At 37.5% G+C, this 26,893-nt stretch overlaps 1 protein-coding gene across 1 annotated transcript in view; it reads right to left on the bottom strand.

Annotated features, from left to right (window-relative positions):
* The window catches only part of LRIG3 (leucine rich repeats and immunoglobulin like domains 3), a 37,786-nt gene extending 11,960 nt beyond the window's left edge, over positions 1–25,826 (bottom strand). Inside the window, exons 1-11 of the mRNA XM_026867982.1 lie at positions 25,771–25,826; positions 24,577–24,648; positions 24,247–24,321; positions 8,941–9,075; positions 8,172–8,315; positions 5,786–5,929; positions 5,317–5,460; positions 4,772–4,915; positions 3,331–3,411; positions 2,600–2,671; positions 2,186–2,257 (exon numbers count right to left, since the gene is read on the bottom strand). Coding sequence (XP_026723783.1) covers positions 2,186–2,257; positions 2,600–2,671; positions 3,331–3,411; positions 4,772–4,915; positions 5,317–5,460; positions 5,786–5,929; positions 8,172–8,315; positions 8,941–9,075; positions 24,247–24,321; positions 24,577–24,648; positions 25,771–25,826 — 1,139 coding nt within the window. The remainder of the gene's footprint in view (positions 1–2,185; positions 2,258–2,599; positions 2,672–3,330; positions 3,412–4,771; positions 4,916–5,316; positions 5,461–5,785; positions 5,930–8,171; positions 8,316–8,940; positions 9,076–24,246; positions 24,322–24,576; positions 24,649–25,770) is intronic.
* Between the last annotated feature and the right edge of the window lie 1,067 nt (positions 25,827–26,893).

Genomic DNA, 26,893 nt, shown 5'->3' with positions numbered 1-26,893 from the left:
ATTTATCTTGGGGAAGATATTTAAAAAGGAGAGTGGAGAGACGAAGAAGACGTGTTAAAATAACTTCAGAACTGGCTATCAAGCTTACATAACCTATGTAAATAGCTACACTCACAGAAGGGGAAAAAAAATTAAGAAAGCAAAGGCATATTCTGTGAAGCATCTAGAATCAGGAGTTGAATTAGGAAGACTTTTCAGTTTTGGCTGAAAACCGAGAATCACCCTTTTTAAAAAAATCGTACTAAAACCTAATAAAATTCCTCTCTTCAAACCTTACCTGTTCTTGGGAGGAAAAGCAAAAATAATTTATGGATCATGGGAGAGAAGACAGCTTTAAAGATAAACTGAGACATACTAATTCCAGATTTTTTCTTGAAGAATATCAAGACAGTGCCTCTGTGCTCTTTTTTCACACTAACGCTGCATGGATAAAACCTAGGGATGCCAGCTCACCAGTTCACATTGAGATGAATCGGGTCATCTTTCAGTGAAGTTCTAGGGGCATTCTTGATATTCTTAGGAGGCAGAGAAACCACAGCGTTTTTTGCTATCCTGATGCAATGGCTATCTGTCATATTATTTTCAGATTTACTCTCCAGGGGCCTCAGAATAAAACTACTAGATCGGAATTTATTCTAAATAATCTTACTTCTGGGAAAGTACTTTCTAGCATCTGTCGACATCTTCCTCAGACATAACGAATGTCTACCAGGTGTTTCAAGAAAAGTACAGAAAAACACCCCAACAAATCTTGAATAGTTATTTCATTGAGGTGTTCAGTCTTGTATCTTGTAACATCTTACACCTCCTGAAGCAGTGTTAGCCTGTCATTCTATCACATTTGATCACGATTCAAATCATCTATATCAATCCCTAATTGTCAGCACTGTGCTTCCACTGCTTCTCTTGTGTCAAATCTAGCAATTGCCCTGCAGCTGCCTGAGTTCAGCAAACTAATCAAGCAACAAAACCAGGCTGAACTCAAGGAAGAAGGCAGAAAAACCCTGGCTGTGGGTAGAAGGCTTGGCTGCCACTTTCTAGAGCAACTGCAGCTACACCAGGATATGAGTAACATCAAACTGAACTCTGAAGGAACTAAATATTGTCTAGATACAAGAAAGAAATATTTTACACTGTGAATAGTCATACACTGGAACAACCTCCCCAGGGACATGTAATCTCCAGCACTGGAGGTTTTCAAGATACAACTGGACAGGGTGCTAAATAATCTCACCTAGACTCCCTTTCCTGTGGAAAAAAAGGTTGGATCAGATGACCTTTTGAGGTCACTTCCAAATTGGGCTGTTCTATGATTCTATGAAGTGCACAAAGCTCCTCATTACTTTCTCTATGGCACCCAACATGGAGTAATACCATAAGATGAAGTAGAGAGCCAGCTGCTAGGGTTATACTTGATAGGAGTCTGGAGAACACAACTTAAAAGCTCCAGACAAGCTTCAGGCAGTTTCTACCCATCATGAGAAAAGCATCTTTAGTTTTTCGACAGATTATCCACAGAGCAGCTCAGGACAACAGATCTGACTAGAGAAGGCTGAAATGAACAGAGGAGACATAAGATATATGCAAGAGGAAGAATTAGCCATGCTCAAAACAAACACAGGGAACGGTGACAGTGTTTTTCTGCATTGATCAACATAAAAAGAGGGTAACAGGACAAAAAAAACCCACCCAAAACTAACTAGAAAAAAACACTCTTCCCAGTGACTGCTTCATGACTTTTGAAGATCTGCCCCTTTGCTACTACAGGATAGAAGGACCCAATTACAAGCCCTGACAACCAGGTCTTTACAAAAGAATTACAGCACTGCACTTCACTGGTCGGGTAGGCTTTAGCTCAGTGATAGCACTACTGATCTTATGGCACATTACATGAAAATCTCCCTTATCTAATAGCTATTAGAGATCAGCCAATTTAAAATAAGGACTCTATACACCAAATGCAGCAGAAAATGAACACCTCCTATCCTACACTATCTCACTTAAATACAGTCATTACATAGAAAATAAAAAAACCCCAAAACATTGACATACGCTTTTTACATGACTTCAGAGAGATTACAGTGGGAGTTTATCACTGCATCAGGCAGTCTTACAAGGTTTTACTTTATGTATTTATACAGATATAAGTATTTATCAGAGGCAATGTCTTTAGATAGAAACTTACAATTCCTTGAGTTTCTTCATTTGTGAAAATGCATTTCCTTGAACTGACATAATTGCATTGTTACTTAGATCTCTAGGAAGAAAAAAAAGAAAAACAACATTAGAGGAGGAAAGAGTAATTTATTAAATTGAATGTGTTGAAGACTCAAGGAATAGTTTGCTACCTTGGTGATAGACAAAGGATTCCCTATCTAAAAACTATAGAGACAGGATTAAGGAGTTTTATATCATGCTTAATATGTAACACTCTCTGCACTAATTCCAAAATTCATAATCAGCATAACTCCAAAATAAAAGAACATTCTCAAGATCACATTGGCAACCAGGATAAATGCATTGCATTCAAAGTCATAAGTAAAGCTTGTTAGTCCTATTTATTTCAATGTTGGGTTACATGTGAATTTTTAGTACTTACAGGTGTTCAAGTGCATCCAAACCAGAAAATGCTTTCTTCGTAATGGATCTAATCCTGTTTCCTTGGAGTATCCTAAAAAATATAAGTACAAGATGCAAAAGGATGCAATAAAATGAAAGCATTTTTTAAGCTTAACAATTGCAATTTGGGCATTTATTTCTAAACTGTGACTTACTATTCATCATTCAACCTTTCCCAATGCAGAAAAATGTCTCACTTCTAAAAGATTCATATCCCTTGATTAAATGTCTAGATGTTAGAATGCTTTTAGAAGATGCTTGATTTGTACAGTTCAGTGACACGGATTATTCTAAATGTATACACATGAGCATCTTTTTATTTCTTATATGTGCCTCTGAAAATTTCAATGCAACAAAGACACTTCCATTGGATGCTGCATTACTTTATCAAAGACTATCCCTGTCACTATGCCTTTGTCATATAATGCACTTGCTAGTTCCTATTATAGGAAGCCCTTATTCTTTGAGAAATGTTTCCATAAATAGTAGTAATATTTAAATTTCAGATTAGACTTGAAAAATCATGGATTGCTTTTATAGAAAAAGCATATTTTATAGAGAACAAAATGGTTCTCTAGGAAGAAAAAAAAAAGTCATCTAAGCTATGGAAAACGTAACATCACTAAGTGTTGGACGTGTCCCTTGAAACATACGTAATCTAAGCTAATTTTTTAAGAGATGTTGAGGCACAAATATTGTAGCAATACTTACAGCTTCCTAAGTTTATCTAGGCCAGAGAATGCACCATTCATATCTTCAATAGTCCATGATATTTCATTGTTCTTCAGATCCCTGTTTAAGGGGTGAGGGGAAATCAAACCACAAGAGCTATTAAAAAGAACAGGGTATATACTTCTTCAACAGCATCTATTATTTAAAACCATTTCTAAAACAACCTTCTGGTAGGTTGTTTTTTGTTTGGGGTTTTGTTTGGTTTTTTTAAGAGAAGCTTTTCTTGATTAGCTATTTTATTTCAATTTTAACTGAGAGACTTTCAAGACTGTTAGTACTTTTTCCACTGATAATTAAAAAGACCACAAACTTAATTTTAAGAATCATTAGAAAACAAACCCACATTCCTCTACAAGGATATTCAGATATAGGACTATCATATGAGAAGGAACGTCAGAGGAAGGGAAGGGATCGATTATTGCCCCTTCAAAACAAAATACACTCGTGCCTTTGTAAGGTCATAATATTAACACACAGAGAACACAAAGAAATTTATTAATTGACTCATTTTTACATCTTACAACTTCCATAACACTAGCTTAATTATCTGTGAAGCATAAAGAGCTTAAGAGATTTGTGAAAAGGACAGTGTGTCAACAAAGCATCAGCAGGGTAGGGCTAGAGGAGAAAAAAAAAAAAAAAGCCAAAATCTAGGAGAAGAATTCTAATACTTAATTCCTAAACAGCTCACATCTCTGACTTCCTCTCTTTACTATCTATATACTTTAAAAATATAGCATACACACCTCTGAATTGCATCTTTGCTAGATGCCCAAGTGTAAATATGTGAGCAAACCCCTGAATGCAATGTTAGCACCCTTTTTAAAGCCTAAAGGGAAAGACAGCCATTTCATTCATCCAACTAACAGATGGGTCAATGGTACACAACTGGAAGACTTTAATGAAATGGAATGTGTTTAGATTAGTTTATTTCTTTCTTCCTCTTTCTTTAAGAAATGCTAGTTCAAAAAAATGCTCAAAAGCTTAAAGCAACTGCCCAGTCACAACAAGCATCAGAATCCATAGTAATACAGTTTTGAATTTTGTCTTCTTATTTCTACCATGAGGGAAAATGTTGATTCACTTAAGACAAAACTATGATCCAAATCCCTAAAGCTGTGAGTAGCAGTGCTGCTTGCTGCCTTCAAATGGAGACATGCCTTTCCCATAATAATGATATTGAAAGTTCATATCATAATTACCAACTCTATTGTGCACAGCCTTAACTAAAGGGGAAGTCCTCCCTCTCCTAACTATTCTGAAAAAAACCCTACTGTAAGAAAAACACATGCTGATCTGAGAAAGTTAACAAAACGTTCTTGTATATTTCATAAGGAAAAAGAAAAAAAAATAAATCTATAAACACTGAGAGTTTTTCTTAAGGTTTCTGACCTTAAAAAATTGGAGTTTGTCAACTTACAAAGTCTGTAGACTGGAAAGTCCCCGGAAGGCACAATCAGCAATGTAATTTACTTTGTTGTTTCCAATGTACAGTCCAACCAGCACACTTAAACCAACGAAGCTTGAATCATCTAACCTTGCTAAGCGATTGAACGTCAAATCTCTGCAAATTCAAGGAAAAAGTATGTTTTAATGTTTATGCTGCAGTGCTTATTACTCAGTTCAATCCAGGTGAACTTTCAGGGCAAGGAGAAAATTTTTTCCCATACAAATACTATACCATTTCTGATCACACAGCTTGTGTATCATTTCTAACAATTCACAAATTATTGCAGAATGATTTTTTTTTTTATTTGAAAATAACTGTGTTACAGCTTTAGCTCAGCTGCCACAGTGAAATGGTTGCCTTCAAGTTCTTTCAACAAAATATAACTGTCTCACATACAAAAAAGTTGTTGTCACCTTGGAAACTTTGTTATGAGAAATTCACAGATCAGTGGTAAGAATCTCATGCTTTGGCATGTACCCGGCTTTCAAAACTGGAATAGAATAAAAGCTACTCACAGCTCACTGAGTTTTTGGCAAAATTCCCAGGCATCAGGACTGATCCTGCTGATGGCATTTTGGCTGAGATGGAGTTGCTGCAGCATCAGCAAGCCATAAAGCCAGCCTTTGGTTACCTCTGTTAAGTTGTTATGGTCTAGCTGCCTACAAACACACACAAACACATATGAACAGATAAAAGACACAAGGTTCAGAAACTCAGCAGCGTCCATGCTTTTGCCATGTGTCCACATCTGACTTCATGATACTGGCTGGATAGCTGCACCCTCTATTGACACTTAAAGAGTTGTATGCATGCATGCAGAATGTGCTGTCCTACACATTTGGTGAATACCTGCTGCTTTTCAAACCACACTAGAACAATTTAATTCAAAAACATCTTTAAACTTTATCAAGCAATTTATTCATTTTGTGCAATTCTACTTAATGTGTTAAGAGCAGAATCTATTAGCAAAAAGTTGATACTTACAAGACTTCCATGTTGGTCAATCCCCAGAAAGCGCCATCCATGAGCCTAGTAACACCATTTCTCTGCAGTTTTAATGATTTCAAAGCTGGAAGACCTTGGAAAGTCAGCCCATCTATTTTTTTAATTTTGTTGCGATTCAGCTCCCTGCATCAATAAAATTCAGTTACAGCAGAGTAAGTTCACCTGCATGCCAAAAACATTTCTTCCCTCTGGAAACAAACCTTATTGAATGCTCTTCTTGCACATAAAAGATGTAGCAAACTTCAAACATTTTACTGTAATACATTATGTTTAACCATGCTACTAATACTGTTCTGCCTTTCCGATACTGAAGGTAAGTACTTGCTAGTTCCTCAATATTCAGATTTAAAGAATCCTTGTAACCTAGAATGCATGGTTAATCCTGTTTGCAAATTCAAAATTTAAGGCAAGTTCCTAGTGTTTATATCCAGCAGTAGAGGTGTTAAGTTTAGCTTATAACTGCAAACAATAATCAATCAAAAAGAAAAAGGTAAAAGTTTTAGTTGTGATAACTAGGCAAAATTAAATATCCTGGGTGATCCCTGTCTGCCTTAATCTGGAGCCAAGCTTTCATTACACATTTCTCCCTCATTCTCCGTAACTAGTTATGAGTAGTTCCTTCCCTCCTTCTAAAGCAATTTTAGCATTCACCCTTCTGCCACTAAACACACCCCCTGTAGGTCAGAAGCTGCAACATGTGCGTATCCTGGAAGGGAGTTATAAAGCTGAAGATCAAGCTGCAGTGACAGCAGTACTCAATATTTTCTATTTCACTTCTCTCCGTAACACTTTCTTGGCTTTGGTCCTTTATAACTCTAAACCAGGTACCAACCCCAAGCAGCTTTCTGACTTTCTGAGCTCAGTGAAAAGGGAAGTCTAGCCTCTCACAGGCACAAAGAACAATGTTAACTGTTTTTATAACAATGAACTTTAAACTAGCCATCATTTGCTAAATTATATAAAGAGACAGCATTAGACAATACTAAGAAAAGGCCCTCATACAACAATTAGTGATCATTTGCCCTTCAAGAAGGTCTTAGATGTATCAACCTGCATCCTACCAAACCAAGAACCCCCTACTTCCAAAATTTACTTCCCCATGGGAAGTAAAGGCCTAAATAATTCTCTCTCCATAGTCACACCAGAATTATTTTTAAGATTCTCAGTCTTGTAAGAATGGTCTGGTAAATCTTGTAAGAATTCAGCTTTCCTCTGTGGCAGCTTGACACAAACCCTACCTGATAACAGATACCCAACAGAGAACCCTTCCTCCTCCTGTGTTTAAATGTGCATAAGCAGTGAAGAATTTTCAGTAAGGATAGCCTTCAGTTCTTCCCCACTCCTCTTCTGAATACTTCTTTGAGGTCATAACACAAATTTTTGGCCTTCATTACAGATTAGCTACCTAACTTAACTAGGTCAGCCTACCAATTAAAATGTAAGTAGAACTATTTTTAGACAAGAATATCACCGACTTCCAAAATATCAGTTGCATCTGAAAATCAGAAAGTCTACTAAGATCATTAACAAATCCTGAGCTTTGCAGGGCTGCTCTCACACTTTTCTGCTGAGGCTTGAGTCAATCTCTTCCTGAATTTGTACACAGAAAAGACAGTCACTGTTTCCAGATGTATCAAGCATCCTAACACCTCACTGTTCTTATAACCTTTCACTTTCAAGATTAACCTAAGCGAGCTCATATTTTTTAACTCTTAACTATCCAATACAGAAAATAATTATTCAGGATTTGACAAAGTGCAGTGCCAGTCCATCCTCTTCTCAAATTCCTGCACTCTAAGTTTCAAAAACAAAACAAAACAAAAAAAAAACAAAAAAACAAAAAAAAAAACCAAACCAACACCAACAAAAAAATATCTTTCTCCAGCCTCATCCATATTAAATAACTTTTCTATTATTTATTCAGTAAAACATTTATAGACAACATTGTATCAGTGAAGCTGTTGGAGGTCTATTTGTTCAAGCATGTTGCTTATTGTTATACCTTCTGAAAGCAAAATAATTCCCTTCATTTCATCATGAAAGCACAAAATAAGCAAGAGACTACTCACTGGAGTGAACTATATAACTTTACTTCGTATTTTTCCAGTGCTTTCTTACAGGAATACTGCTATTACCCTTTCATCAGCCTTTTTTTCTTTTAATAGGCAAACATGATTTTAAACACAAAGATTATTCATATTTTGCCAATATATGACTAGTTTTGTTCAGTACAAAGCTTCAGTTAGTAGTAATGTTTTCTGTGTCTGTCTCACTCTGCCTCTGGTTAAATTAAAGGCTAAAGTTCAAGCACTGCCAATGCTTTGGAAAACCTGAAAACAATTAGTCAATTGTAGGTTGCACTTACAGGTGCTGCAGATGGGAAAGTTTAAACATCTTTTGAGGGATTGCTGAGATTTTGTTCCTGTTCAGCTTCAATACTTGAAGTGTGGTAGACAAATTGTCAAATGTACCAGGCTCCATGGAGGTTATTCGGTTACTGTTAATGTACCTGTTGAAACAATGTCTAGAAGGTTAAATTTACAGTTATTTAATAAATTCTTAATACCAAGTAGTAAAACACAAAGATCTTGCACTGCCTACTCCCTGATAAATGGAATTTCATTTATCATATTAATTAGAGCTCGACAGCTAAGTCTATGGTCAAATAGTATTTCATCACCAACATTTTGCTCTACTCTGCAGGACTGTATTACTGGCAGAAGATAGCATATTGCAACCCCGTTATTTTTTTGTCACTCTGTATAGCTCTGGCATTGCAGTATTACTAAATGAGGATTAAGGTAGATTCAAAACAGTCCACCAAACTCCATGTAACTCAAGGCTGGTGCAGCCAGGATCTTAATTTCATTTTGTTACATAATTATTTCTCTCAAGAGACACATCTGTTTCACCTCAGATAACGACCTCACTTTTAATACTAAAACATCTCATTGCTGCAACTCATGTATTCAAATCAGCACATTAAACTCAACAGGTGAAAGCAGAAATAAGTATTTAAGGCATGTCAAATTGAAAGAAGTTTTAGTACCTTAAACGGCTGCCAATCTAAGTTTTCAAGTAAGTTTTTTTGAAAGTAGTATGAAAGAAAAAAAGTAATACTAAGTTTTACTTACAAATACTTGAGTGGTAACAATGGAATTGATGATATTTTTAGCTCTGATATGTTGTTGTTGCTCAAGTCCAAAGTTTCTAGACTCTGAAATGGCTTCAGATGTTCAGGCAAGATGTTGGCAATCTTGTTATTGGTCCTGAAATTTAAGGACAGTAGTCAAAAGACTGTAATTTCCAGAGTAAACACTTGTTAGCTCCACGTGACTAACAAAAATTAATTCTTAATTCCCCCACTTGAAATTAATTTCTAGTCAAAGAAAACCAATAAAGTAGTTATCTAGACATAACATTCATTTCTAGGCATCACAAATCTTAAATTGGAATGTTCTAAATAAATGCATTCATCAACATGTCTTAAAACATACTCCCAGCAAAGAAGATTTAAGAAGTTGCATTATAATCCAATTACTGCAATTCATAGCTTTTAAAACAAAATATAAAACTCTATGACCATCTATTTCTGAACAGTGAAAATATCTGGTATTTGCATTGAACAGTATGTCACAGCACTGTAATAAAATTAGAGACGTTTTCTATTTTAACCAAATTAGCATCACAGTAGCTAGACAGGGTTTTGTTTTTTTGAAAACTCCTACAGCATGAAAATCAGACTGAATTTCCAGAAAAAGTTAAGAATAGAAAAGATGGATTACAGTGTGCCCCTCAGAACCTTCTATAATCTTCAATTTAGACCTAGTATTTCATCCTACAGATTTTTCTAGTGAGTTAGCAAAGAATAAAATTTCTGCTTATTAAAGCTCCTTACAGAGCTTCTGGACCTCATGTCTGACCAGACTTCATCTAAGCATCACAACCAATTCCACAACAAAAACTCTGCAACTCTTTAAAGACATGAGTATCCTCGTTTACTGTAAGGAACACCCTTTCTGTTACTTCCAGTTGAATGTACTTTCCCCAGCGATCATATTTCATGTTCATACCCCACAACCTACTAGTTTTTCCATCCCAGTTGCATAATATACAGAATCATACACGCACATCAGCAACATTAATAGGGTTATTCATTTGGGGCTAATGGCACATAGGGGAAAACAGATCACAACCAATTAAACGAATATAACCCAAAATGATCCTTGTTACCTTGGGAAGTTCAAGTCAGTTCTGGCTGTGGTACATTCTGTACCTAGTATGAAGAATGATTAAAATTAGGAGTTCTCCCCAGCTCCTAGGGACTGCAGGCAAGGCAATTTCAGTAAAACTATCAACAAGAATGTTGATTCTGGAAGGTGTTTGCCTTTATTGGAAATACTTGCTCTGAATCAAATAGTAAGCCATACATTTAGGATAGCATGGACAACCCTCACATATTCAAAGGGTGAGGGGGGATTACTGCTCAAGACAAAAAAGTCCTGACTTAAAAACTGAACCAGAAGTTAGATTAATGGGCCTTCTGACCACATGTGGGAATGGGTAAGTGATCCTGCAGCCCCTCCAACACTGCGCTTGTATCGTATTTCATTCCTCAGGCTGTCTGGTTGAGGTACACTGCATTTTTTTAACTCTTAGCTGAAAGTATTTATAATAAATGGAAACAAATTACTTTAATAAAAAACAACAACAAACACTACCACCATGTGTCAGTTCCACTGGCCAAATAAGACTGAGTTAGATAACAGGTCATAGAGCCTTGCCTTTATGCATTAGTTTGTTTATCAAGTAATTACTAACAAGGTATTAAAACTGCCAATTACTTGAGTGACGAATAAAATTTTCCTTGCAGTAAAAGTGTGCTCCAGCAGAAGCCAGCAATTTCCTGAACTGCACGCCTCCTAAATTGCAGTGTGAAAGTGTTCAGTTATAGAGACGGCTTGCACAGTGCTGTCTTTGTCAGCATTGCTCCATAAAACAGAAATTCCTCAAAACTGGCAGGATAATAGTCCCTGTATTACAAAGTTTAGTTGGACCTAATGGAACTGAATAAAACTCTTACACAGCCTTCAGATTAGCACTTAAACTAACTGGTAAATTACCTGACACAGACCAGGTTACAACAAAAACAAACAAAAAACCCCAGCTTGTTTGTTTCAGGGAACATTTTTCTTTTTTGGAGATGGTGAGGTCATAATGCGGGGAGAAAGCAACTTCTTTTGTTCAGTGAAACAGATCTAAGCATCAAAGTCCTAGTCCATCTCACAATGAAAAACAAACCAGCCCTCACTGTACCTTCCTGCTTACTTATATTTGTAGAAGCTACTCCAATGCAACATAACTGAAGGGTTCACTCCTTACTGCTCCAACCTCCTAGTCCAGTTTTCTCTTCAAAAAAATTTAAGTTCAAAAAATTAAGCCATAATTCAGACATGGAAAGAGATTATCCAGCGCTGAACATACCCAAATAGTTCTACTTTAAGGCCCAACTTCGATTTGATTTTTTCTCACAATCATCAATGAAGGAAAACAAACAAAGACAACATATTGGCTTCCTCATAACTGACAAATCACCATCAAAATCAGTCAAGAAGGACGTGTTTGAAAAATGCAAGCCTATCTAATTGTCAAGACAGAACCAAACAGTATCCTCTGTGTCAGCACAATGACATACAAGTTTGTTCACTGTGGAAAAAAGCCCACACCACCACCAAAAAACCCCCAACTTTCCAGGAGTCCTGTTATTACTGTGCTCAGACAAAAGGAGCTGCACATTGGTTTCACAGACCCTGAAGGGGAGATCAGAGCAAGAGATCCCCTGCAACAAGAGAACCAGTGCATCAAGTTCTCAGAGAAGCAGACCTGCAGTATTTGATCACAATTTCTTCATGTAAAAGGAACAGCAACACGCAACAAACTGCAGCTTCCTTACAACTTCTCCTGTTACAACTAAAGCATGCACACTGAGGAACACAGATAAAACCACCAAAAATTCGAATTTGAACCTCACGAATTTGAACATGCTTTTTGCAATGCGTGCTTACACCCTGACTTGCAGAAAAAAAAACCCTCAACAATCCAAGAGTGCATGTAGACTGATTTAATTATTTTTACATAAGCCTCTGTGAATACCAGCTTAAAACAGAGTATCAGTTTTTCATTACAGGTATGAGAAACCTTAGCTTTCCCTCTCAGCATTCATGACTAACCACACCACTAGGCCAAAACATCTGTAACAACCCTATCCATCACAATCTCAAGATTCATTCTATATAAATAACAGCTACAACATATCTGACATATTGACTTGTACTTTCCTTGCGTCTGGGGAAATATAAAGCAGGACAGCAACTTCTGTGTCCATTTTGTTCAAGATCTACTTAACACCATTTAGACATAATAGTTCTTATGTGCTGAAAAAAAAAAACAATTTTTAAAGATCTGAGATAGTATGACTAAGTATCTCTTGATAAAGATTGTCAGTTTGTAATGTTTTCTACTTAAGTATCTATGCAAGCTTCATTACTCTGAACCTGTAACATGGAAACCCCAACTCAGAAACAGATTAAGACCTGAAGTCCTATCTTTGTTTCTATTGAAAATCTCAGCACAAAAAAATACTCTTGTACTTCCCTCTTCAGCATAACTCTTTCTTCCAGTAGATCTTGATCTGCTGTGTTTTGAGAACCTCTTAGTCTTATCTTACACCATGATCCTGACGAGGAGCATGTATAGGAGACTGGAGGTAACACAATCTCGTAAAAAACAAGTTGTCTAGAAGGACAGTTTTGGAGAGCTGTGTCTGTGCAGGCTGTTCTCCAAAGTTGTTAGATGTAAATAACTGGTTTAACATCTGTGTGATTCTGGACTAATATGGTATCTCCTGTCCTTCAACTAAGCCCTGAGAGGCAGGATATATTGAATTTACCTCACAAACAGTCAAATGAAATCACAGCTGAGTCTCTTGCTAGAGACTACAAGGATGTGTGTGCTGGGTTTGTGTGTGTGGCAGGGGTTTTTGGTAGCAGGGGAGGGCGCTACAGAGGGGGTTCCTGTGAGAAGCTTCTTGAAGCTCCCCCAGCTCCCAAGCTGGACCCACCTCTGGCCAAAGTTGAGCCAATTAGCAATGGTGGGTGCACCTCTGTGATAACATAGTTAAGAAGGGGAAATTGGAAGATGGAGGGGTTGTGAGGGAGACACCTGTACAAATACTGAGGTCAGTGGAAGAAAGAAGGATGAGGAGGGCAGAAGGTGCATCAGAGCAGAGACTCCCCTGCAGCCCGCAGTGAGAGGGCAAGCTGTGCCCCTGCAGCCCATCGAGGTCTGCAGTGGAGCAGACGCTGACCTGCAGCCCATGGAGGGCCCCACGCCAGAGAAGGTGGCTGTACCCGAAGAACACCAGGACTCTGAGGGAAACCCACACCATAACAGTCCATCACTGAGAGGACTGTGAACCACGGCAGAGACCCATGCTGGAGCAGTTCAGGAAGCGCTGCAGTCCATAGGAAGGACTCATGTCAGAGAAAAGTTCATGGAGGACTGCCTCTGGACAGGAGCAGGGGAAGAGTGCAAGGAGTCTCCCCCTGAGGAGGAAGAAGCAGCAGAAACAACGGGTGATGAACTGACCATACCTCCTATTCCCTGCCTCCTGCACTGCTGGGGAAAGGAGGTAGAGAAATACAGAGCAAAGCTGAGCCAGGAAAGAAGGGAGGGGTAGGGAAAAGGTGCTTTTAAGATGTGGTTATACTTTTCACTGTTCTACTCTGTTAAATGAAATGGTGGTAGTGGTGGTATTTAAATTGAATTGATCTTCTTTTTCTTCCCCTAACAAGTCTGTCTTTTGCAAATTAATTTAATGGGTGAGTCATCCCTCCCTGTACTTATTTTGATTCCTGAGGCTTTTGTTTTATTTCCTCCTTCCCATTCCTGAGGGGAAAGGAGTGAGCAAGTGGCTGCGTGGTGCTTAGTTGCCCTCTGGGCTCAAACCAGGACAACATATAAAGAGAAAAAAGCACTCATGCTAGGGCTAGATATATCTTTCTGAGCAGTGCTGAAGCCAAGACACAGGGTTCATAGATGTTTAGTTTGACCATCTTGTGTTTACATGGCTTCCAGATTAGAGTTGGCTTGGAGGCAGCCATATTCGACGACAGGCAAAGCAGATGGTACATGCTCAAATGTGGACAGTCACAAGTAGTCTCCATTATGTGCCTCTACAGCTCACAGACTCCTTTTTTCATATTTTCTCAAATCTTAGTGGTGGCTTCACCTGTTCATCCCCCAACTCACACACTGACATCATAAGACTCCTGGCATATCATCTATTGTTTCTTGCACTTCCACTCCTGCCCTCCCAAACTCCTTTGGACTTTTGGAGCTCTTGTAAGAAACAATGATGTCAATACACTGAGTGGAAGAAAATTTAAGAAAAAAAATAGTAAAGTTGAAAGATCAAGACTGTAATAAACTTCCTCAGAAACTGATAGAAGACACATGCTTTATGGCTTTTAGGATAAGGCTGGACAACTTTAAGGAGCACATAGCAAAAGAAAGTCAGTAACTCCTACAAGAAGAGAGAAAAAAGACTTTTTTCTTCAATTTCTACTCATTTGACTACTGAAATTAGCCAGGCTGTAATGAACAATTACATCATTTAAAAGATTGTAATTATGGTTTCAAGCTGAATGCTACACTTACGAAAAAATCCCCTTATATGAATGGGACTGTGCTTTTCTCACCATTAAACACCCAATTGCACTGAATTAGGAACATCCATTTTTTTGAACCTTTGCAACTGTTTGATACAAAAATATTTCAAGTGAAACTGTTTTTCTCCAAGATGAAGACACCAGAAATAGAGCCAGGTTTCTGGTTCACTTCCAGTCCTACTGGTCTATGTGTCTGATGCCTCCCTTCAAACACAGGCTTCTCACCTTCCTTACGGCAAGGAGCGGTTCTTTCTTTTGAAGGTCTCCTTCAATCCATGATCCATGACTGTCATTGCTCTTTCAAGCCAGACGTCAGCATCTCTGCTCTTGTTTTTTGTGTTGTTCAGGCATAAAGTAGAAAAGGAAAACTCAGAACTCTGTAGGCTACTTATACCCTGTTCAAAACTTGAGACCAAAGGTTTTTTTGATTCCCAAACCAAACATAAACTGGGAAAAGGGAAAAAGAAAGATGCAGAATGAAACAACTCTGGGACCAGAGATGTTTTCAGCATCAAAAAGAAGACAGAGACAAATCCGAACTTTCAAACACATGATACTTCCATATCAATTCTCTCCTGATTCCAGCTATAGTATCAATATGTAATTAATTAAACTTTTCTTCTGAACTCTCTTCATGATACCCTGGAGTTTGTTTCCCATTCCACTTTCTGGTGAATGTGTAAACTCAACACTTTAATGACAGTAAACAAAAGCAATGCAGGCATAACTATTTCAGCATGAGTTGACGACAGGAATAATAACCCAGTGCAGACACGGTGTACTCTGGGACTGTTAGTTAATGCTAAAATCTTGGATAATTTTAAGTATAACCTATATTAAACCCAGAATACTGCCCTCCAGTATTATAAATCATCTTTCTAATCTGATGTATTAACTCATCAAGAAAAAACATCTATCCTTTACTGTTACAGAGCCAATCCCAACTTTTGGAGCATGCAGACTGCACACCCTTCTAGATCTACTCCTAATCTTAACTGTCAATACAAGTTGAAGGATGTTCTCCTAACCACTTCCATTTGACTTAAGGCACCAAGTCATTACATTTCATTGCTCTATTGCAATGACCACTTACCACTTTTCTAAGATATAACCCCAAGACTTAGGCCTGACCTCTTCATTCTGACTTCCCCCATTCTCCATACTGTATGCCGTATGACTTGGCACCTATTCCTTGGTAAAATTTCCTACCATTCTTCCATTTTGTCACACAGCAAGAGTGTTTACTATTTTTCTGATCCATTATTATCGTTTTTAATCTACCTTTAACACTGTTGATTAGAAAATCATGCCAGTTTTTCCCACTGCAAATAGCTCAAAATTTGCATTCTTTTCCATTCTCACTGAAAAAGCATTCATCTAGACTCACACTACTTCATTTTTTTACTACAACAAACTCTGGGTTTCTACATACTTCTTACCCTTCCCATCATTCAGCCTAAATTGCTGCCATAAAATTCTAGTTTCCATGTCTGCAAGTCTAAGACAGGTTCCTTTTCAAATTCTTTCATCTACTTCCTCAGTCTCCACACCAAATGTCAAAGACTGCAAGAACTAATTCCAGTAAGTTTTTTCGCTCTAGCTTTTTGCTCGCAACTTCAGCTCAAGTCACACATGGTTTACCACCACTCTCATTTTTGGGACTTCCTCCAAGTAGCCTTATGCCTGAAGCCCAGTCTGGCATTCCTCTATCCTTTCTTTCAATCCTTCTTCAAAACAAACTCTTCCATCCAGGCAGCATCCAAATCTTAATCCTTCCCATAATAAAGTGGTAGCTGAAGAGATGACAAGGATGTAAAATATTTGACCAACATTTTCTTAATATTGGGAGCCAGACTTCAGTTTAGCATGCTAGCTTTATAAACACACAATACCACTTTCTCTGGCAAGCATAGAAGTGAAAGGCATCCACTCCTACTGAATGTAAGCTTTCATTTTCAGGAGTTGCGTCTAAACTTCTTTCTTGTGACTGTAGCGTTCTAAAGGCAAACTGAGACAGCATTCTCCTGGATTTTACACAGAGCTTCCACTGCCAGCGTACTGTGAGATGACAAAGAGGCAGATTTTTCATGCCTACTCCTATTCCAAATAATTTTGAAAACAAGGATTATGAAAAACACTTCTATCTTTACAGAAGGCCCTTCACAGGAACTTTCTTCAGTAAGATACTGTCACACAGTGCAAACTATCACTCTTATTGCCACATTGCCAGCTGGTACAAATTTACAACCTATTTCACATGTCTGCTTCAACTAATTGAATTATACTTCTCAATATGACTATCTGTAGCATGATCTGGTACATCCATTATCACAAAACATATTTAGATATATGCTTTTCCATATTTTAAAGAGAAATGGACACACAATTCTAAAATAAAATCCCTTCTAAACAGTACAAGGGATTAATCACCACATTTCTTCAGTAACTACATTTGTGCATAAAGTTACACAGCATTTAAGCTGTATGTTCGTTATTCAAAGCCAGGATGTGTCAGTGCATGCTCAGATTTGGGAATATTATATTTTTGGCAGCAAAGATAATTTTTGTTAACCAAGAATGAAAATCAGTGACCAGTATATGATGTATTATTCCCCCCCAGATGAAGAAGGTAAAACTACTTTATTCTTCCTGGTAAGGAGAATGGAAGCAAGCACAAAGCTGTCTGAAATACAAATGAATTTACAAATCTTTGCTAAACAAGATGCTGAACTTGTGACTAAAGATCTATGATAAGCCACTTCAATTTAAGAGTTAGTTTACCTAGTTTTAAGAGCTATAAAGAAAAATATGTAATCTGAAAAAGGATTTAAGTTAGGTAGCATGAACAATCCCATGCACCCTGAAAACCCTGTAAGTAAAGATACTGACAGTGCAGTATCATAAGCTCCACATACTGGAGGTTTGTATCACATCCGAGTTAGCTCTATCTCTACTGCCTGATACTTTACCAATCTCAAGAAACTACCATGTTGTAACCAGCTCTTTCATCAATGGAATTTTATTCAGATTGGACCAAAGTGTGCTATCCACTGAATAAATTTTACTGATGACTGAAATCAGGATTAATGAGCAACTAAACAAGGGAGCAGGACACAAAGCTAAACCGGGCTCTTCTGATAACTTAATTTTAACATTTCAGACCTTATTTAGACAAGTGTACACAAAAAATTGCAAGATCATCTTCTCCAGTAAATTCCCTGCTACAGCTGTGTGGGTTAGATGACTAACAAGTAGAACCTCCAATTCAAACCACAGATTACTGTCTGGGCCTGAAAACTTTTTAGGCATTCCCTCAGGGTTTTTTTGTTTTCAGTGATCATTATTTTTTTTTAACAAGTTATTATTGATGGCTTAGGTAATTTTGATATTATTTTTTCCTTTGAAGAGAATGTCTCTATTTTTCAGTATAGCAATTTACTTCTAGCTTTTAGGTTTGCTTGTCAGAAGTCTTTGATGAACACCAAAGGTCTGAGATTAATAATCAAGTAATCAAAACCAAGTAATCAGAGTAATTTTATAGTGGCCGATCAGAAAGCTGTATTTAAAGCTGAAACGATTTTGCTTCCTATGAAAACTTGTGACCTCTACAATCACCTAAGACTGACTGCTTTACAGTTCTTTTGTCCTGCTTTTATCTCCTGATCCATCTTTTTTGTTAATGTTTTTTGTTCATTTACCTTTTTAAACATCCAGGATACAAATATATGTGTCTTCAAAGATGATGCATTTAAACTCCCTATATATGGACAGAAAGACATTACAAAATGAAGGTTGTAGAAAGCCTTCAGAAAAGTGACTTGTGGATTCAGTTCATCAGCTAACAAACTAGCGGGCACATTTCAAGACACCTCCTCAATACTGGTAACATTTTTCATCATTTCAGAATTCCAAAGTGAATGGCCACATGATTCTTTGTTTTAACTGCCTCAAAGGCTTTCCATATAGATGGGGTTGGAGGGTCTCCTTAGCATAGCAAAGGAAAACCTGTACCATGTTGCATATTCTGTATATCTCTTATAAACAGATTTCACATTCTGTAAAAATTGAAGTGGGAATCTAATAAAAACCACATATTAATGTAAAACATTACTGAACCGTGAATCATCCATGCTCCTTTTATTTCTGAACCATGAACTTTGTATCTTCCACTCTGGCTTTAGGAAGACCAAGTATTTGTGTTCTGGATTAGCATGATCAGCCTTTACAGATAAGCTACAAGGGTATTACAACATCTAAACATCTGCACCATATGTACTAGTGTTTCTAAATGAGATCATTTCTATTCAATAAAATGTAAAATCACAAGTGTATTTAAAACACTCCATTTAAAGCTAGCCTAACATCAGAATTTCACTATACATACTAGAGACTTTGGCACGTACAGCTTTTCTAGTCCCTACAGAGAGCAATATGATTACTATTTAACATATCCTGGATGTGGGTAATAAGAAACATGCGCTTTTTTTAATATTAATTCTAGTTCTACACATACATTTGGATAAGAACAGTAAAATTCAGTTGGGGAGGAAGGATACTTTAGTACTCGAAACTGTTCCGTCTCTAAAGTCACTGCTGCCTTCCACAGTACTCAAGGATATAGTGCACTGATCATGTTGGACGGTGTCTACAATTATGCAAGTAGCATGGGTTTCTTACTTAAACTGTATATCCTTAAACAAAACCTTATATTATGTTGTAGCATTTGCAAATCCACTGTCTTCCTTACAAAGCACTAATCACACTAAAAGTAATTAATATTTTCCGTAGAGTTTTAAAGTAATGTATGCAAACTATGCAAAAAGTAGTTGGTAGTTAAACACCACACAGGACTTCTACACAAGGCTACTGTACTTATATTACTTGGTTTCAATCTATTTCTGGATTCAACCTAGGTACAAAACTTTACAGGAATGACAGACCTAAAAGCCAATACTACTTTTCTTCTCATGTATTAACAGTACAGGTTCTAGCAGATTTTCAGGATAAATAGGACAGGACTGGTACCTGTTGGATAAGAAATGCCATTAGCATGGGAACCAAATTCAGAACCTTTGCTTGCTCTCCAGGAACAAGGACATTAGTGCCCATTTCTCTACCTTACACAAAAGCAATCCACCTATCTAGAAACAATGAAAAAATAACTTGTTCATTTTCCCAGAACTGAAGAATTTTCTACCACAACCAGTTAAATCAATTCTACATTAAATTTAACTGTTCTGACAAGCACTTCAGGAATGCAAGTTAGGAAACATCTAACATATTTTACTTCTAGGGATAGTGAAATACACCTACATTACTGTGTGCAGCATCTGTACATTATATGTTTGTGGTAAACAGTTGTTAAATCCAGTATTCTCCCCAAAAGCTTATGTTGTCTGGTACTTGGGGAAACCTGGCCTCCTGACTAGAGCTACTGTGCTGACTGGAGAGCTGGCAATCTCTGGCAATGGCTGCATTGATGAACTGCTGTTTTCCTGCCTTCTCTCACAGAAGACAGAGAGAAGGGCTGGCTGGCAGATCAAAAAAAGAACATGCTGCAATTTCAATTTCAAGTAATTGACTTAAATGGTCAACCATGCTGAAAGATGCAATCAGACCTTTGCAAGTAACGTCACTGTAAGACAGGCATGCCCAAGTACAATGGCTAGACATTTCAAAGACAACCTATCTTCAGACATGTAGAAGTTAGTTTAAAATAGACATCTGATATGGACTGCAGTAGGAAAGTCATCTGAATTATCTTTGGGAAGACAAATCACCTCAGAGAGCGCCTTTTCTTCTCCACTCACCCTGAGGAGGATCTACAGTTAGGAACTCATACTTACTATGTCAAACTGTCAAGAAATTAGGGTAGGGAAGATAAATCCTCTTTGCTCTGTCCAGAATGTATTACATCTGTTAGTGTCAGGCAAGCCATCACAGCTTCACAACCTAAGGCCTCCTGACCAGGTTTAGCCCGAAGTACACATTTAGTTCACAGCAGTTTCCAGGTTCCCAGGAGGCTCAGAAGCTCTCCTATGCCATGTGGCAAGATACATACACACATGAATAAAATCATATATGCATCTCCAGCCATGTAATTAGTGTGCCTGCATGTGCTTGTATACTTCTTCACACATACATAAGGTCTTCCCAGGGTGGTAGGGGTGTGTGCCTGCCTGATACTTTTCTCTCCCATGGTGTTCAACTCTCAACTATCATCCATAAAAACAAAATGTTGGCATTGTTGTTTCACATTACAGACAGACCATGAGCATGAGACTGGGAACATCTATTGCTCTGAGTATGTTTACCCTGCTTAATTTAACAGTATGTAAATATCTATGCTAGATAAGTATCAATTAGATAGCTAGAAATGAAGTAGCTCCAGAAATGGAAACTACACTAACACGATAATCCACCCATGCTTGTTTACACTATTCAAAGAACTTAGACATACAGTGCTGTATGGAAATACCTGCACTATTATTCATACACATACCAGCAGTATAATTTCCTTTGCAGGGTAAGAAAATTCTTTCAGAACAGGTAAAATTCTAAGGCTCCAAATCTGACTGACAAGCACTAAGAAGTGAAAAAAAATTCTTGCAAGTACATAGTTTCTTCAACAATTAAGATTTTAGCAAGAAAGGAGGGCACTACTTCCACAGCATTCCTTGAAGACTCCTTAGAAAAAAAGACGGACTTTTCAACTGATAGTATTGAACCAATGTATATGTATCTCATAAGGAATGTAATCAAAGTTTCAGAAGACTAGCACCCTCTTTTCTGCTATTATTTGAAAGTCAGAACAAAGACTCATCAAAGAGACAGTGGTTTCTTTTGGAAAGGTTCCACAAGCTCCTTTCATATGAAAGTTTAAAATCCTAAAGAAAGTCATCAGATGTTTCAAGTACAATTATTCTTTGAAGAGTTGTTCTAAAAATTACATTCCAATTGTTCCATATGTGTTTTCTTCATGTGACTTAGATATGTTAACTCAGTTTGATTCAACCCCTCCAAATAACATCCAACATAGAAAAAATAAGTGAACGTATTTTTTCACCTCTAAAAGAAAAAGTATCATTAGAGTGAATATTCGTCCATTTACAATACCATTACACATAGTTTTATTCCAGACAACTAGTGTATATTTATTCCTCTTTATTTATATTATTTTCTGTAAAATGAGATTTAACACCTTCACATAAATTACTTCCAACCTGTAAGAAAAGAAGGCTCAGGGGAGACCTTATCACTCTCTACAACTACCTGAAAAGAGGTTGCAGTGAGGTGGGTGTCGATCTCTTCTCCTAAGTAACAAGTGATAGGACAAGAGGAAAGAGACTCAAGTTGCACCAGAGGAGCTTTAGACGGGGTATTAGGAAAAATTTCTTCACCAAAAGGGTTGTCAAGCATTGGAACAGGCTGCCCAGGAAAGTGGTGGAGTCACCATCCCTGGAGGTCATTAAAAAACGTGCAGACGTAGCACATAAGGGACATGGTTTAGTGGTGGACTTGGCAGTGTTAGGTTAACAGTTGGACTTGATGATCTTAAAGGTCCCTTCCAACCTAAATGATTCTATTATGGTATTCTGTGTTTTAAAGAGAAACCTTTGCAAAAGAAACAAGGTGTTTTATTTTTGAACAATGCAGTAACACTCTCTAATTTTATGTTCCATATCAAAACAGATCTACATAGAACAAACAATTGTCTTAACTATTATACCCTGACATTCGTAAGTTAATGTAAAACCTTTAAAGTACTTAGTGAATTATTTCTACTATAGTAATCTCAAGGATTCTCTACTGTGGTCATAGAATAGGTATTAAATCTCAGCTGGAGCACACTTACATTCAATAATCTCCCGACCCCACACAGAAGTAATAAAAATTAGAACAAGCTAGCACCTAACCAGACCAACTTTAACTGCATTAGTAGCACGATAACAACTTTTTGCAATACTTACTTTTTTTTTTCCCCCTCCTTTAAAGTGTCAGTATGTACAGTGCATAGCACAGATCTAACAAAGGTTTTTCCATGTTTGACCACCTGAGTAAATGAAGCAAGCTAGTGACCTAAGGATATGGAACGACTAATCCAGTAGGGACTTATTTTCATTAATTGTCTCAAAGGAATACAAAAATCTTTCCACAGCTGCAGAAGGATGATTTTAAGTTCATCCAAACTAGTTAAGCTTCCATGAGAAAGACTGGAGGAGATGCTAAGACAAATTCTCAACTTTGTTCATCAGAAGTGAGGCAGGAGGAAGTAAACCACTTTATTATGTTAATATTTCCAACCTTGTGGTAAAAAGAACCTTACCAATGTGGCTAACAAAAAAAAAAATTCTATAGTTGAATAGGTGCTTACACAGAATTACTACAGAATACTTACACAGAATTACTACAGAATACTATGCCAGTGTAAAAATAATGTCAACACTAATAATAAATAGAAGATATACTTAAATTAAATAGTTATTTGTCAGACACCATCTGCTTTTTCTTTCATTCTTTCCTGACTCTGATCTGTAAGAAACCACATCAGTATCAAATGTCACTTAGTTCTTATTCAAACAGAGCAGTCCAGACACAGCGGCTGCACCAGCTGACTTAGCTGACCTGGACCTAGAGTAAAAACAAACCCCTATAAATCACCAGATGCAAGCAATTGAATAGTGATCAGTTTAATTAACTGAACAGCTTTCCAAAGTTTACTGTATTGTTTTAACCCTTCAGGCTTCTTCAAGAAAGGTAACTTGCAATTTGTATTCAAGGGCAGAATTTGACCAGAGGGCTACATATTACTAGCTTTGGATTCCCATTGATAAAACACAAATCTCACACATGAAAAACCTTCCTCTTCTTTTTTCCAATTAACAGTATGATAGCAACTATTTTTGTTAGGAGTTCCTTCAACATTTTAGGGAAATTAGATCACGGGGGAAAAAAAAAAAAAAAAAAAAAAAAAACAAACTGATTTCAAGTGAAAACCTCTGGAATAAATTTTCCTTTAAAATCAGCTGGTTTGGTTATGAGCTCTATATGCCTTTTACAACTTTATACTTTTATTACAGATGCAACATCAAGTAACCTAATTTCTCCCAAACAAAACAATGAACATAATTGTGTGTCACAATTATATGTATTAACTGCAGCATTAAAAAAAAAAAAAACAAACAAAAAAAGCACCACACATTAGAATGGGCTTAAAAAGACATTCTAAAGACATTGGTAAAACATCTAACCTAGATACTTGTCCTGAAGCTGCATCTCGAGGGGATTTCCCCACAATGCCCGCTGAAATTAATGGAATTCTGCCATGATTTAACACAAGTGGGATTTCAGCCAAGATGCATAATGATAGAGTATAACTCTTGTTTTAAAGTCCGCATTGTACAAGTTTGTGTAACATTTACTAATGTTTGTACAGTGCCTAGCACAACAGGGCTGAGGCTTCTGGGCACTACCACAACATAAATTAATTCTAATGCAGTCTTTGTATCTGAAGGAAACATAAAAACTACAAAGATTAAACTCAATTATACACGTTTTAAACAACCTGCTAAACAATATGACATAATCAACTTCATAACCACAAGCTGTTCTATATCCAATTATTTCACTTTAATCTCTGTAATGCATGTATTTCTATGAACCCTGCAGAGTTAGTTCCACTAACTAGGGACAAAAGTAGGATCTACTTACAAAGACAGAAGAGTTATATTTGCAGAGACTGGTCCCAGATCTGGAATGATCTCCAGTTCATTGCTGTTCAACTTCCTATTAATATTAGAAAAGGGAGAGTCAGCTTTGATGTTAAATCAAAAGTATGTACATTGGACTTGCTAAACTGCTGAACAGTGTCAGACCAGAATTAAAAAATAATTCCAGTTTCACTTAACATAAAATATCAGAACAGCAAACATCTTTGTTGTTCAACCGATCATCCCTAGAGAAATAGCTATAATTAGCATACACAAACACTGGTTGGGTTTTTTGGATTTTCTTTTCTTTAATTAAGACAAATTAACTTACACTTCCTGAAGACTATGAAGGTGATCCAAGAGACTGGTCTTGATTGAAGATAGTTTGTTGTGACTTAAGTCCCTATGAGGTTACAAAAATAAAGAGCCTGTCAGCTTTGCCATAAAATATGGGGAAAAGCAATGCAGTCTAAATCCAAATTATGTGACCATTTGTTTCCAAGTACATAAAAAGAGGGTTTTTTAATATTAGTAAAATTAGAATAGAAACCCATTTGAGTATACTAGGTATAAATAAGTGTATAAATACCTTGATCACTGCCAGCAGTGCTAAAGAATTTCCTATACCTCTGAACGATTTAGAACTGTTCACTGGGATGTGTGCAAGACCCATGTTAAAAATCTTAAGATTCTGGCTCATATACACCAACAACTCCTTTCCCCCATCTCTTCACAACAAAATATCTGGCTAAAGCAACCTCTTGGTTACAAGGAAAATTCATAAACCAATACTCACAGCAGTCTCATTCTTTGAGTCAACCATAGTATTTGTAACATTTACTCTTCTCACTTCTCTAAAGCAATGCACGGATTCTAAGTTGACATGTTGAGGACTGTCCATAAATGTCAGTTCTGGGTTTATGCTTTCACACAATTCAGGACTCAATTCCTACATAACCAAATTTAATGGGGATCTTAAACAAGCAATATCAGAAGAAAACACATAGAACAGCCTTATTCTATTGAGTTTTAAGATGTCTATATACTAGTCACATTAATACTGCACTTAATCACACTTGAAGTAGCTCGAGCACTCAGCTCTGCACTGCCACTCTGTACTGAAGATCCCAAATATATACTGATGTTGTTTATAAAAAAATCTTGTTAGCACCTTTGCAGTGTTTACTACAACACAAGCCAGGGTACTAAGAACGCCACACATTTTCTTGATTAATGTCAATAAATTCTTTTCCCTACAGACACAGTGCATCTATACGTCCTCTTAAACATTTGACACCAGAGTCCTAAGAAACTTTTGCTGTAGCCTCAGAAGTACTGAAAACATCACAGAAATAAAAGAATAACCATACAATAGAAGTCAGAGAAGCTAATTACAGAAACTCAGACTCGCACATCTGTAGAGATTTGCACAAGAGGTACAGACTCACAACTGTTATTTTAACCGTGTTGAAAAAAACCTTGTTGAAAACCTCCCCCTCCTTAGTCACTCATCCACAACACGCACCTTTCTGCTCCCATACTACAGCCTGTCACTACCTCGGCCTGCACCAATTCAGCCATCTTCGAAGTGCTCGCTGGACACTGTTACAGAGTTTATCCAAGTCAGCAAACAAAAATGGCACTATTTTTAAGGAGTTCTTAAACTCACTCCAGTGAGAGTCTGCAATGCAGACACAAAGCAGGCATCAGCAAGATTCAACTGTGAGTTGCTGTAGCATCAGGTTAGCAAATAAATTTCTCACACTTCATGACACTTTTACTCATGCTAATTAAGCACTGAACCCAACACGCCTGGGGTCATCACCATGATATGTGGGCATGAAGTGTATTATTTCAAGTTGAATCTATGAGGGAACCCCAGGATTCCTTACTTTTTCTGGATAACATGACTCAGTACCTATACTAAGCATGTCAAACACAGTCCTGACTGCCATGGACAGGTCTACTCTCCATCTACAGTTCTGAAAGCAAAGAAACCTGATGATTAGCATATCCTTGCTGCACATGGATCAGAATTGGCTTAAATCAAAGCAGGGGCAGGGTCTGTGCTAGGTGTTCTGCTCTGTGACTAAGCCCTGGACAAGTGCAAATATAGAGAACTCTGCTTGCTCTGCACCCACCACTGCATATCCTCAGACACAGGTGTAATGCTGCAACCCAGCCAGGCACCTGAGTTTTTTCAGCAGCACAGGGGACAGTAAAACCATGTTTTAGACTCCCCCAACTGTTTGGCATTTTATCCAGTACTTGTTCCAATGTTGCCAGGACAATTCCATCATCCCTTTTGTCCTCCCCTGGAGTCAGTGATTTTATTTATTAATTTTTTTAACCAAACATTAAAAGTAATCTCAGGCACATACAGGCATTGCAAGGGGTACCACCAGTACCTGGTTACGAGGTGTGCTCTGAGCCAGCCAACTGGATCAGGCCCAGCAGGCTGTGGAGCTGCAGCACCAGCACCTGGCTCACAGCCACTGGCAGGGAGTAGATCTGCGCTGTGCTTCCCAAGCCAGGGCTGCACAGGAGTGTTCAACAGGGCAGACTCACAGGTGCGAAAGGCATTTTCCAGCCCAAAAAAGTGGTGTTGAGGACTGGCCATCTAGAGAAGGGGAACACCCTCCACCACC

The sequence above is a fragment of the Athene cunicularia genome (assembly GCF_003259725.1).
Source record: "Athene cunicularia isolate RWA chromosome 1 unlocalized genomic scaffold, athCun1 chr1_part2, whole genome shotgun sequence".
Taxonomy (NCBI): domain Eukaryota; kingdom Metazoa; phylum Chordata; class Aves; order Strigiformes; family Strigidae; genus Athene; species Athene cunicularia.
Note: the sequence above shows the minus strand (reverse complement) of the source record. Positions and strands in the feature narration are given on the sequence as shown.